The sequence below is a fragment of the Malurus melanocephalus genome, unplaced genomic scaffold (genome assembly GCF_030028575.1).
Source record: "Malurus melanocephalus ecotype Western Australia unplaced genomic scaffold, MMel_1.1 scaffold_79, whole genome shotgun sequence".
Taxonomy (NCBI): Eukaryota; Metazoa; Chordata; class Aves; order Passeriformes; family Maluridae; genus Malurus; species Malurus melanocephalus.
In genome coordinates, this window is record NW_026623311.1 from 463,022 (window position 1) to 477,052 (window position 14,031).

The 14,031-nt window shown below is 47.0% G+C and overlaps 1 protein-coding gene across 10 annotated transcripts in view; it reads left to right on the top strand.

Moving 5' to 3' along the window:
* Positions 1-11,760, top strand: part of ATXN1 (ataxin 1) — a 214,704-nt gene extending 202,944 nt beyond the window's left edge. For all 10 annotated transcript variants that reach the window (XM_057367445.1, XM_057367447.1, XM_057367449.1 and 7 more), the window contains 2 exons: positions 1,243-3,283; positions 10,591-11,760. In XM_057367445.1, coding sequence (XP_057223428.1) covers positions 1,403-3,283; positions 10,591-11,121 — 2,412 coding nt within the window. In that variant the 5' untranslated portion in view covers positions 1,243-1,402 and the 3' untranslated portion in view covers positions 11,122-11,760. The remainder of the gene's footprint in view (positions 1-1,242; positions 3,284-10,590) is intronic.
* Positions 11,761-14,031: the final 2,271 nt, after the last annotated feature.

Consider the following 14,031-nt stretch of genomic DNA (forward strand, 5'->3'; position numbering starts at 1 on the left):
CATTCTCCATGGAGTTTGTTGCAGGACAAGGCAAGGTAGTTTTCAGGAGGATAGCAAATGTGTTTTAGTTCTGGTATTTTCCTTAGCAGGTAACAGAAGCTTTAGGAAGACTTTGCTGCCTTTGGGTGAATTAGGCAATGGGGAGAAAGCAACTGTTTCACTCCAGTATGAAAGTCAGGCTGATATAAAACTGTGAGTTTTTAAAGTGGTGGAGGTTCATGGTTTGGATCAGGAAATTCAAACATGTTTTTCTAGGTGGTTCTGGGCAGGTGCTCCCAAGGCTGAGTTTGCTCAGTGTTTGGACCTGTGGCCATGGTTGTGAGTGTGGTACCCACATCCTCTCTGGTCCAGCAGTTGCTAAGAAATGGTGGGGTTGGATCCTGCTGGAGATGGAGATGGTGCCAGCACCTCGCTCTGGCCCACCTGCGTGTGTCAGGGAGCATCTCCCAGCAGAGAGTCCTGCCTGGACACCTGAGTGTGAAGTGTCAGTAGCAAAGGGAGTTCAAATCACTGGGTCAAAAAAAACCCCACCACACATCAAAAACCTGGCTCAGATCCATCCCTGGCTCTGGGCTGCTGCTGTAAATAGATCGCATGGCTGAGGTTCATTGCCAGCCAGGGAAATGAAGGGCGTGTGTGCCTGTAATGAGCTGTGGTGTGGAGTGGGGACAGGAGGCAGCTGCTGCCTCCATAGCCCTGCATGGTGTCACGTGATGTCACCCGGCAGATGTCTCTGGGGTTCAGCGGTTTTGGAGTGACCCAGCATCTTCCCTCTGCTAACATAAATATTTTGTGTGTGCCTGTTCCTCAGGACTCCCTGCCATGCTAGCATGTTTTTAGCACATGGTAGGGTGAAGGCAATGTCATCATTGCAGGGGAAGAAGAGACTGGAAGAACAAACTGGGCACCATAGTTACATAGAGAGTTTTCTAGAGGAGGGAGAATGAGCCTTTGGGAATAGATGACTGCTGCTAAATGTGGCAAGTTATGGCCAGGGAGTTTCTAATATGCCTAAATTTTTATATGTTTTCTTGGTGCATTAGCAGACATGCTAGCAGGATTTTTCTGCCTTTCACAGCACAGCTGTCAACTTTTCCTTGACATGAGAGTGGCAATGCCTGACCATTTTATTTTTCCAGAGGTCTTTTCCKGTTTGCTGATTTGAGGAGTCTGCTTACTTGTTTTCATTTCTTGTTGCTGATGGTATGACTCCCCTCTCCCTTGCCCACCCTTTCGTTGCAGAATCCAGAGGAGCTGTCGGAGAATCGTGCTCACAGGGAGATGATTCCTCATGAAGTCACTGGATCCCCTGCAGAAATCAAATGTGACTTTCCGTTTATCAGACTGAAATCAGAGCCAGCCAGACAGTGAAGCAAGCACAGTGGACGGGGGACGGCGAAAGATGAAATCTAACCAAGAGCGGAGCAATGAATGCCTGCCACCTAAGAAGCGAGAAATCCCCGCCACCAGCCTGCCTTCAGAGGTGAAGCCGGTCCTGCCAAATGAAAACCACCGTGCAGATAACCTGGCATGGCTCCCCAGCGCGCCCAGTGGCCAGAGTGGCCTGGGGGGCCGGCACCGGCCCGGGGGCACCTCCTCGGTGGAAGCGGGCTTGCAGCAGGGTTTGCACAAGTCACTGTCCACAGGGCTGGACTATTCCCCACCGAGCGCGCCCAGGTCCGTTCCRGCCTCTACTACTCTTCCCACGGTGTATTCGCCCGCCCTCTCCCAGTCAGGGACCCCCATTTCCCCTGTGCAGTACACTCACCTGCAGCACACCTTCCAGTTCGTCGGGCCCCAGTACAGCGGATCGTACACCGGATTCATCCCCTCGCAGCTGATTTCCCCAACAGCCAATTCTGCGACTGGCACCGTGGCAGCGGCCACAGCTGTTGCAACCACTCCATCCCAGCGCTCCCAGCTGGAGGCTTATTCCACTTTGCTGGCCAGCATGAGCGGCTTGAGCCAGCAGGGGCACAAAGTTGAGCCGCACCTGGTCAGGACGCCTGGACTGATCGCTGCCGGGTCTCCTCCACCCACCCAGCAGAACCAGTACGTCCACATTTCCAGCTCTTCCCAGAGCACTGTCAGAAATGTCTCTCCTCCGACCATCCCCGTCCCCCTGCACCCRCATCAGACAGTGATCCCACACACCCTCACCCTCGGCCCTTCCTCCCAAGTGGTGGTGCAGTACACYGACTCGGGGGGTCACTTTGTCACCAGGGATCCCCCCAAGAAACCCGAGAGCAGCCGGCTGCCCGTGATGCAGGCCAAGGAGGTACTGAAYGGCGAGATAGAGAAGAGCCGCAGGTATGGCATTTCGCCTTCTGCCGACATGGGTCTAGTCAAAGCAGGCAATAAACCAGCTCCCCATCATTATGAGACCAGGCACGTGGTAGTCCACTCGAGCCCCGCYGAGTATGGCGTGCGGGATTCCTCAGGTGTCCGAGCCTCCGTCATGGTGGTCCCCAACAGCAGCACGCCCACGGCAGACATGGAGGTGCAGCAGGCCACCAACCGCGAGACCTCTCCTTCAGTCCTCAACGACAAGGGAAGTTTGCACTTAGGAAAGCCAACCCACCGGTCCTATGCCTTGTCACCACAGCAGGCTCTGGGCCACGAGGGGGTGAAGGCGGTGGCCACGCTGTCCCCTCATACTGTCATTCAGACCACCCACAGCGCCTCCGAGCAGCTCCCCGTGGGGCTGCCGGCAACGGCGTTCTACACCGGGACTCAGCCGCCGGTRATTGGCTACCTGAGTGGCCAGCAGCAAGCCATCGGCTACCCCGGCAGCCTGCCGCAGCACCTGGTGATCCCAGGTGCGCAGTCCCTGCTGATACCGGTCGGCAGCGCGGATGTCGAGCCGTCAGGAGTCGCGCCTGTGATTGTCACATCGTCTCCTCAGTTTGCAGCAGTGCCTCACACGTTCGTCACCACCGCTGTCCCCAAGAGCGAGAACTTCAGCGCGGAGCCCCTCACCACCCAGCCCRCCTACCAGGCCACCATGGTGCAGGCACAGATCCACCTGCCCGTGGTGCAGTCCATTGCCTCCCCTGCTGCCGCGCCCCCCACACTGCCCCCGTACTTCATGAAGGGGTCGATCATCCAGCTGGCCAATGGAGAGCTGAAGAAAGTAGAGGACTTGAAAACAGAAGACTTCATACAGAGTGCGGAAATCAGCAACGACCTGAAAATAGACTCCAGCACGGTGGAGAGGATTGAAGACAGCCATAGCCCAGGCATTGCCGTCATACAGTTTGCGGTGGGGGAACATCGAGCACAGGTAATGGCAATGCGTGGTGGGCTGGGGTTGGACTGGGGTGTGTCCTGTGACCCCCCCAGGCCACAGCACAGCATACTCGCTTCGGATCCACTCGGGGGTGGTTCTTCATCTTTCCATGAGTCAAACTGCAGACCAAAAATCATCCCTCTCACTGTGCTGTGGGAACCATCAGGGTCACACTGGTGATAAATGTAGACTCTTGGGTATAAAATGGCTCTCTTTTATAGCTGGAGAARTCACAGGAAGACTTACATGATTTTTGTGGGTTTTGATTAAAATACAAGATGATGTAAGGAATATGAAAGGTTACATTTTTCATTTTGATAGGTGATTTTTCTTGTTCACACCAGAAAGGTCATGTTAGAATTAGATCAAAACCTACCCTAAAGAGATAGGTAGGGCACAAGGCAGTGAATTTCCATGGCTGGAGAAGTTGGAGCTGCCTGGGGATGTTTCTCACACACGTAAGTCACTGAAATGCACTACAGAGTTTTACTGAGGCTTTGCTTGAAGGTGGTTTTAAGACTGTACAGCTCACATAAACTCTTTGGTCAAGTGAAATGTGGAAGGAAAAAACATCTAGGTGTCTGGGCAGGCTGTGCTTCTGACCTTCGTTTCTCTGTTTGCAAAGCTGAAAGAAAACCTGTAACTTTCCAGAGGTGTTTTTAGGTTAAGAATGAGTGCATATTGATTTTAAAGCATTATCCTGATGCTGTCCATTTTCTGAGCAATTTAGATTCTGTTGGTTGATGCTGGGAAGTTCAGATGTGTTGTGTAGCATTTTGCTTCCTGGAGGTACTCAGTTTAGATAGTCATGTCGCAAATCTTTTTGGTTTGGTGTGAGTGCTGTGAACTGCAGCATCTGTACCACTGATGATGCAGCCTCAGCACTAGAGAAGCATAGTGAGAGAGGAAGAATGAGAGGAGCTGGACACAGACACAGGTAGTAACACACCTGAAATCCGATGGTTTGGAGGAGAAAATCCAGCAGTGATGGTACTGAGGAGCAGATCACACAGAAAATTCCCTACAGTGTGAGCAGTCTGTGGCACATCCTTCCCCAGGTGGACATGCRTGGTAAATCACTCCATGTGGCATGTCTTCTTTCTTAGGTCAAATACGCAGMTTCCCTGTGTGGGTTTGTTCATGTATGTGGCTGCATCTGCACAGCTGATAGAAATCAGCCCTCTGGTGCTTTTATTGTAGAGACTCAATTTATTTTCCCCACTGCTTAACTRTATCTTGGCGCATCTCAGGCAAGTCCTGGTTAGAGGAGCTGTCCTTGGATCAGGATCAGTTACTATAATTTGCCGTGGTGCCTTGAATAATGAGATTTCAAAAGTAGCAATCTCCATTCTGCATTTTTCATCTTGCTCACATTTCTCTGCCTGCAGCCAGGCCACCGGTCTCTGCACAGCAGAAGAGGTACAAATTAGCAGGTGGTGTTTGGGTCGTGTTTCTGTCACAGATCTTTTCAACGCAGGCAATGGGCTGTAGTCCTGGGAAGAGCTGCGCCTTTGCASGGGGTGGAGTGCCATCCTCCGGTAGAAAGGAGGCGAGTCCGAGGCCGTGCAAATCCAGGCCCTGGCACACGGGTCTCACCCAGCAAAGTGTCACCTTACAGAGAAGCCTRTCGGGAACAGGCTGACATCATCGCAGCCAAAATACTCCCCAGCTGTATTTTCCACCGGGGATGCTTCCAGAATGGAGGGCGAGTCATGTAGAGATATGATTAGAAATGGGGGTTTAATTTAGGTTTCCTGCAGATTCCAGGACTTGGGTCTCTTCCCAGATCAGCTGTGTCCCTGCATAGCAGGGATGACTGCTGGTTTTCCTTTGCCTTGGAGCAGGGAGAGAGAAGGATAGAGAGTGTTTCTACATGTTAGAAGTCTCTGTGACCTCACCCTCAGCCCACCGTGGCTCTCTAGAAGTGTTTGCAGGTGTGCAGCAGTCATCACTCCTTAGAATATTGCCCGTGTGAGGAGGCTCAGTCTTTTTATTGAAAGAGCACTGGCACTGTGGTGCTGCAGCGTTGAAATAGAGCTCTTTAATCCAGAGTGCTCGGGGATAGATCTGTGTGTGTAGTGCAGCTTCACAAAGTATTTCATTACAATTGAGTTTCGGTTGCATACATGCTTCTGCAAGGAGGGAGCTCTTGCAGTGGTGTTACCAAGGGAGTGTAAGTTGTAAAGAGTAAGTGCCATACAAAAATAGTGTTGTTATCATTAGCTTTGGCTCACTTACAATTCCTCTCAGGGATCTCTGGGAAGTCATTATAATATTGATGAATCTGTATTTTCAGGCTCTGTGGAAGCATTAGCTAATTTTCTCACCAATTGAGAGGCAGAGGTAGGAGCTGAGCATATACCATTGTAATGTAAACAGGGAGGCACCGTGCAGCTGCTGTTGTATTGTGTCACTGCAAGCTCACAGTTGGCCCTTCCCTAGCATGGCACTTAGGCAGAAAGAGGTCATGTTCTCTCCTTTGTCAGTCCTCCAGTCACCAGGAAAATCCATCCCTCTTCCAGGTATGAAAACCTAGAGGAAAATCAATGCAYCTAGAGGCCTTAATAACTGAAAAAACTGGCCTTAGCCCTGGAAAGATGYTAGGTTTCCCTTTCACAACATCCCTGCTCTGGATTAAGAAGTCAAGTAAGTATCAACTGGGCCAGAACCCAAAGCCCAGCTGCTACTCCTCTGCATTCAAGGTRCTTGGAAGAGAAGAGCTGTGAATCTACATCTCTTTGCAATTCCACATATTATTSTTGTCATAAGACTTTCATTGTTATTACCCGCCTGTCCATTTGCTGCCGGGGAGAACACAGAAGCCAGTAATTCACCTCCCTTGATGTTAAAGTTAAAGCACACAGGCTATGCAAAATAAGTTCTCTGAAATGCTGCATTTCAGTTCCTAATAATTTCTAAAGTATAGATTCAATTGAAGAAAATGAGCATACAGTTTTTAATTTTCCTTTTTTATTTATTAACCAAAAAACAAACCAGAATCATAATCAGTAGAGATGGAGAAGTCCCATTAGAGCATTCAGTTAGTAGCCCTGACTAGTTTAGTTTAGTGCGTATGTTTTTAGACCATCATCTAGTTTAGTTTCCCCTGTACATTTTCCCATGCACACAAAAACTGGTTGCTTTYGTTTGAGTTTCCCTTTTCATTATCTTTGGTACCATAACAGACACAGACATATTGACTCAGTTCACTGCTGCAGATGGAGATCTCTCCCAGCCTGCCCCTCATGTGATCTCTGTTTCTCCTGGTCGTGGGACAGTAAGTCCTTGTGTCTCCAAGTGAGGGGTGGCTGTGGTCTCTCCTCACATTACTGTGTTCTGGGAGCGCAGCAGATGACAAAGCTCATGTGGTAAAGTCAGCAGCCTGTGGTCTGCTGGRCAGGAGGTGGCTTCTCTTGAGAAATTACGGGATTGCGTGACTGCAGAGAGCAGCAGCCCCTGACGCTCCAGCCCTGACTGCCTTTGCTGCAGTAACAGTGGACTGAACTGGGGTACGTGCAGCCCTGGAGGGGTACCCAGTCAGACTGTGTTGTGGAGAGTGGTTCCCATGGCACGAGGTGCTGCTACAGCCCCAGAAATCTCTTAGAGGAAATCCACTCTTGTTAAGGCAGCAGAGTGCAGGGGGACCATTAGCTGTCCCAGAGTTTCTGAATAGGGGAGGTTGTGTGGGAGCATTCTCTCTGTGAGGGGAATTTTTATTTTTTTAATCCATCCAGTTGTTTTTTGGGCCTGAAGAGTCTTTCAGCACCCACAGGAAGGCCTTCAGTGGAGAGCTCTGCTGCTTAATTGCACATTGTTTCCAGAACTGCTTCTCTCTCTTTGTTTCCAGCCTGCCACTCCTAGTTTCATCACATTTTAATAGTATTATGGAGAAAAACACTTAATTGGAAAATGTATGTTTACTTTTATAACAATATGGTTCACATTAATCACTTTCATTAGGCACCTTTTGCTTTAGTGCTTGTTATTTTGGTTGCAGCAGTGAGGCCCAAGACTTGTTATGTTTCTAAATGACGGGAAGGGTGTTTCCTGGGCATCAGATCTGCCAGCCCCTAGTATCTGTATCCAGCTCCAGCTGGGGTTTCTTAAACTGACTTAAGCCTGTCATGCCTGCTGAATTTGGCTGAGAAATAAAATTACAAAGGGTTATAGAAAGTTATGGATTTCAGTGGCTGCCCTGAAGAGTTTTAGGTGTTTTCACTAGTCAGTGTTAACAAAAAGAAACATAAATGTAGCTTGCAGTAGAGCCCCAGTGTGCTTCTAGAGGAACCAGCATGTTTGTTTCTTGCTTTATCCTCTTAGTAATAGAGAAGTTCCAAATTTTCTTTTCTCCTGCAATTGTCAAGGCAAGATACCGGGGAGGCATGGGGGAGGCTTTTAAAATGAGATATTTTTTAGTTTGTTTTAATGCAGTAGTCAGAAAAAARTTTATGGGGGTGTTCTTACTGAACTTTCACACTTTACAGGTCTTGCGCTACTATTGCTTGTAGAGGATGGTCAAATCCCTCCTTAGCTGAATCCGGAAGCAGCCAGCTGAAACAGGGCTTGATAATCTATGTGGGAACCCATTTCAAATCAATAGTGGTACATGCACAGTGTGACCAGGTCATGGAAATTCCATTATTCCACTATCTTTGGTGTTATTAATGATCACCACCACCAATTCTGGCATTTGTTTCAGTGATCAGGACTTCAGGCAAGTGGATGCTTCATTAAAAAAAAAAAAAAAAAAAAAAAAAAAAAAAAAAAAAAAAAAAAAAAGCATAAGGTCTGGCAGAAGTGTGTTCACATCAAGAGAAACTTGTGTAAGTGAGGATGATGCACACAAGCAAGTTTGATTCCCACTGGTACAAATAACTTTTGACGAGGATGTAAAAGTAGAGAAAGAAAGAAAGAAAGAAAATGCAGCAAGCAGGAAGAAAGAAAGAGGCAAGAAAAAGCAATATAAAGGAGAAATCTGTGTCCACCAGATGATCTATGCCTGGAGAAAGCCTACAACTTTTGTGCAGACAGCAGGTTCCATTTAAGTCCAGGGGAGATGCTGTATTCGCAGTACTTCTCCCAGTTAGACTCCAGTTAGACTGGGATGCATATGTATGGAATAGGATCTCAAACTCTGGGCAAATATTTCTGCAGATCCTGGTGCTGTAGTGTTTCTGTGCAGCCACATGAAGGGAGGAACTTTCATGGCTACCTCAGCCCCCTTTCTCCACAGTTCAAGGCTTAAACCAGGGCTAGAGTCAGATCCTTTTCCACTGTTTCCATGTGTGTAGTTTGACTGTTGGCAAATAGTTCCAATTGGAAAAGGCTTAATATGATGAAAATCGATGTAGTATCTTACACCTCTAAACTACTCCTTCTGAAATTCCTTGTACAGTGGTTTTACTATGTTGGGCAGGTGGAGTGGCAGGCTAATAGATGCAGTGTTATCCACTGGCCTAGTTGCAGAAGTACACAGTGCACATTTATAGACTCAATAAGGCTTTTTCCAACAGATTCAACGATCTCATAAACTGCAATTGGCTGCTAGTGCATGACATGCACTAAACCAGTCAGAGGCACCATCAACATCCCWTGGGATTTGTTGGTTTCCTGGTTCTGGAGCCTCTGTCTCTGAGCTGTAGAATATTTCTGAGCAAGTCTTCTTGTCCAAAAGGGCTGTGGAGCTGGTGGGATGTGAGGGGCACTACAGGGGGCCCTTCTTGCAGGGAAGGCAGCTCTGAGATAGCAGCGCTAGCAGGGAAGTGTCAGGACTGCTGGGGGCTGTACTTCCATAGAGTCCAGCCTCTTCTGTGAGACACAATGTGCAACTTCATCTCAAAGGTCATGCCTRATATTGTGAACAAGGGTGTTGTAACACTGGAGTGCAGTGAGAGTCTCAAAGTGCTTCTGTGTTGAAATGCATTTTTAATGACACGAAGCCATTCTGGGTATGACAGCATTAGTCCTTCCCAGAGGAAAAGGGTGGTTTCACAAGCCTGCTGTGATGTTCCTTTTGAGTGAGTCCATGTTCCTGGAGAGGGGAGGCTCTCCAGGCAGCTGGTATACTCTATGCCTGCTGAATAGCTCACAAATGAGGTGAGCACATGTATTCAGGGGCTCTCCTACCCTTTTGCCCCTACYAAATCAGGCTTACACCATCAGAGTGGGATCCTGCCCCCATGCCTGAGAAGAGCTGCAGAGGACATGAGGACCTTGGGAGCAGARCAGTATCTGTCTCCAGCCCCTTGCAGTGGCAGACCTCATTGGTGTGACACACAGCAGTTAAAAACACACGTGCCAAGTTTTAAAGAAGTATTAGAATTTATTATCTGAATTTCCTGCTCTCTTTGTAGTGTGCTGGGGAGGGAGGGAATCAGCCCCATGGGCTGAGAATCACATGAGTCCACATCAAGTCTTTGAGCCTGCAGTGARTGCTGGACTGCTATTACACGCAAAGATAAGTGAGTATTTAGGTGTTTTATCRTGTTGGGACCTCAAGGTCAAGGAGCCAGGGGCACCTGTTGTTGGTYTGTTCTGACTATGGCAGCTCCCTGTAAGATGGTTAGGTAGGATTCCTAACCAGATGTGTCTGTAAAGCGGGATGAAGCAGGTGGAAAAGGGGACGTGGTACAGAAAAGGAGACATGGTATAGGAGCTGCAGCAGAAAGAGGAATGACCCTCTCCCCAAGGAAGTGCAGGAGACAAACTGCAGTGGAGTGGAAGACCAGGTATGAGAAGGGAAGCAGCTGGACTGGTAACAGGACTTCTGGGGAAGGCAGCCCTTGTTGCTCTTATGGCTACAACTCTGTAGCCACTCATGGCCTTCCCCTGGCAATCAGAGTGCTTTCATCCTTTCACGCTGGTAAGTGAACACTTRTTCGGGCAGAGGTCAGGATGACATTCCTGTGATCATTTAGGAAATAGAGAGCTTCTCTTGAGCCATCCTCTGGTTGGAAAGGGTCTTTGTGTACCACAAAGGGATGGTGGGAAAGTTTGCCAGACACCAAAGTTGTTTTATGCCTGTCTGAGTGGCTAGATAAAGGTAAAGCTTGATTCCTGCTGAGGTTTATGCTATGAAATGCTGAGCTCAGAGTAAACATTAAAGCTGGATAACAAGGGCAGGTGTGGAGTCTGGTGACCAGTGCTCTGGTTTTGCAGAAATYGAACATTGCCTTTACTATTCCAGCTTTGTCCCTCCCACTGTGGCAAGCACTGCACATATGTGAGGGCACATGGAGTGATCACATGCTCTACTCTCTCTCTCCCTTTGTCTCCCTGTGTTGTCCCCTCTCTTTCTGCAGGTCAGCGTGGAAGTCTTGGTGGAATACCCTTTTTTTGTATTTGGACAAGGCTGGTCATCCTGCTGCCCTGAAAGAACCAGCCAGCTCTTTGATTTGCCATGCTCCAAACTCTCTGTGGGGGACGTCTGCATATCGCTCACGCTCAAGAACCTGAAGAACGGCTCTATTAAAAAGGGCCAGCCCATGGACTCAGCTAGTATCTTGCTGAAGCATTCAAAGAATGACAGTCTAGCTGGAAGTAGACACAGGTATGCGGAGCAGGAAAACGGGATTAATCAGGGAAGCGCACAGATGTTAGCTGAGAATGGTGAACTGAAGTTTCCGGACAAAATAGGATTGCCTGCAGCACCTTTGCTCACCAAAACAGAACCCAGCAAGCCCCCAGCAACGAGGAAGAGGAGGTGGTCAGCCCCCGAAACACGAAAACTAGAGAAATCAGAAGAGGAGCCACCTTTGACTCTTCCCAAGCCTTCTTTTATTCCTCAGGAGGTTAAGATTTGCATTGAAGGTCGATCCAACGTAGGAAAGTGAAAGTTGTTTGGGGAAAGGAAATTAGGCTATCCTTTGTCACTTTTATCCAGATTACTGTACTGTAGACTAAATAACCCAGTATTTACATGTTATCATCTTATTTTAGGTTTATGTTATAACCTTGTTGTTATAGTTGCAGCTGGTATTATGCAGGAGACTGGTGCATATGTTTTTCCACAAGTGTTTGTCAGTGACTAGGTTTATCAAGAGCTACAGAAGGGGCAGTATCTGCTTCACACACCCTTAGTGGAAATGAATGTGTTGTCATGGCTCCTGTTTTCTAACACCTCATGTAGGACAGGGTCCAGCTGTGATTTTGTTTTCTTTCAGTCGCTGTTTTTTTGTGTTTGTTTTGCTGTTTTGGTCCTGTTCTAGTTTTTTTGGGGGAAGGTGAGGAGAAGGGAACTGTAGCAGAGGTGTGTGTCAAACATGGGGTGCGTGCCTGTGCGTGTGCGTGTTAGAGTGCGTGCCAACCCCCGGGGCAGGATGGCCTCTCTCTGAAAGGTTGGTGAAGAGATTTCCTCGCCCCAGGTGGATGCTGAGGACACAACCCTTGGGTCTGTTACTGAAAAGGATCCGACAGTCTCTGTTTTCAACAACAAGCCGACTCTTACTCAAGGCTCTACTATATATATATATATATATATATATATATGTGTATATATATATATATATATATTTCTGTGTGTGTATATGTATATATATATTTTTCCCCCATGGGGTCTGACTGCACTGATTTTTACTCCTAAAGCAAACTGCCACACCACATTTCCTTTCTGCTTGCTAGTGCAGTTCCATTACCCGGAGTCAGCGAGGGAGACTGTACAGACTCYTGTGCCGGTCGCCCTGCAGGGTTTTCCTTGCCGGTGGGGGTGGGTGGGTGCGTGCGTGTGGCGTGGGTGTGCGTGGGTGTGTGAGGAGGCCTCTGGCTCTGCAGATGCRCCTGGCTCAGGCTCACTCCTGTTTCTGTGCAGTGTTAGACAAATCGACCAGGTTACGCCATTGACATTTGCTTCCACAAGGTAGACGCAGACTGCCCCTTTGAGATCACAGGCATCCATTGTTCGCGGTTAGGTTGCAAATCCTTGTCTTTAACTCTAGTACAGGTTTTAGTTCATGGTTATAGACAACTGGTGCCACTTTTTTCAAATTGCGGTGTGTGACACAGGAATCCGCTGTTGAAGATGAACCTAGAATGTCTTTAAGCACTTAAAATGCTGTTCACACTTTATTGCTGAGCATCCTGGTCTAACGTATCACTCGATACGTACTGTATATCACTTTAATCTGCTCGGAAAGCAACAACAAACAAACAAATCTCTTCAACACTGCAACTACATGCAACTATGTAAAGTTTTCTCACAGGCAAGATACTGAAAGTTTTAATGTGGTTTCAAAGGGATGAATGTGAATTATTGAACTAGTATGTGACAGTCATTGTCCACAAAGGACTACTTAATAGGAGGCACTTTTTAAACTTTAATGCTTGAGAAAGAGTATAAGGCATATGCGAGCTGACATAATTTAAAAAAGCATAAGAGAAAGGAAAAAGGAAAGAGAAAAAAATAATTGTCCAGTGTTTTTGAAAAAGATGGACTTTAAAGAATCTTGCAATTTGCACATCTTGAGTTTATCATTTGTGTGGTATTCCTGCAGTTTTTACCTAATAATGTTGTGGGGTGGGGGGGGTCTGAAAGAGCATAAACAAATGTAGCAATTACTCACTAATCTGCCTACACTCTAGGCCATTTCATAGGGTTACTTTCCTTTCAGAGTTAATTTTTGGTCTTTCTACCGTATCGGCCACACAGAACCAGGTCCTACTGGGACACTTCTGAGAATTTTTCTTCAGACTTGCTGAGAGAGTTTTCCACAAAAAAAATTTCTATAAGTAAGCAAGGTGTTTGTTTGTTTTGAAAACAAGCCTATTGTTATTTTATTATTATTATTATTATTTKTTATTTTAATKACATAATTTTCCATTGGAAAGRCGACATTTCAAGAGTTTGGTACAAACCAAGTAGGAGCGGGGGGGATTCACACGTTCAGTCTTTTCTTTCCCCAGGTAGGGCCGGATCCTCTGTGGTGCTGTGCACCCAGCCTCCTGTATGAGCCTCGGGGAGGTGCGAGTATGAAGTATGTCGGGGCTGAATGCTAAAGCCTGTCACTGCCTCTAGAAAGGTCCCGGTGGGATTTCAGTGGGATCGCGCTTGGGCCCTCCGTGAGCAAGTGTTCATGTCGTCATTTTCAGTTGGCGAGTTCACATCCTTCAGGTAGTTTTGAAGAAGCTGTACTCACAGGGGGAACAGGAAATCAAAGTCTGTCATTAGAAACATGGTAACCCTAAAGTGAACAAATTTATTTAAAGTCTTGTTTTTCCTCTCCCCTGAAATACAGAGCTTTTCTTTAAAAGAAGAAATGTTAACCCCAAACCCCATCTTTGACTCTTGTTACTTGTTACTTGAAATTTAGCTCACACCAGACCTAATTGTTTTTATACCATACTCTGGGGTGCACCAAAAAGTTGAAATATGTTTCAAATAGCTTGAAACTTTTTTTGAATTTCCTTGAATTTTTTAACCTCTCGGCAGGCTACCAAATAGCTGAGTGGGTTTCTTCTCACAATCACACAGCTTAGTTAGTGCTTATTTGTTAATATTTCTGCTCAGAGAAGTTGCTTAATCTTCCATATACTCTGCTCAGGGCACTTGCAATTTATTGTTTTGTTTTGTTTCCTGTTTTGTTTTTTTTAATGCTTTGATGGTAAAGGAATAGAAAGAATTACAGATTTTAGTTCACAGTTGTACCACTATTTATGTACTTCACATGTACTTGGAAAAAAAGAAATCTCAAGTAAAACCACACGCATAYACATTTGTCATTAATAAGGAAGCAGGGGCTATTAAACTG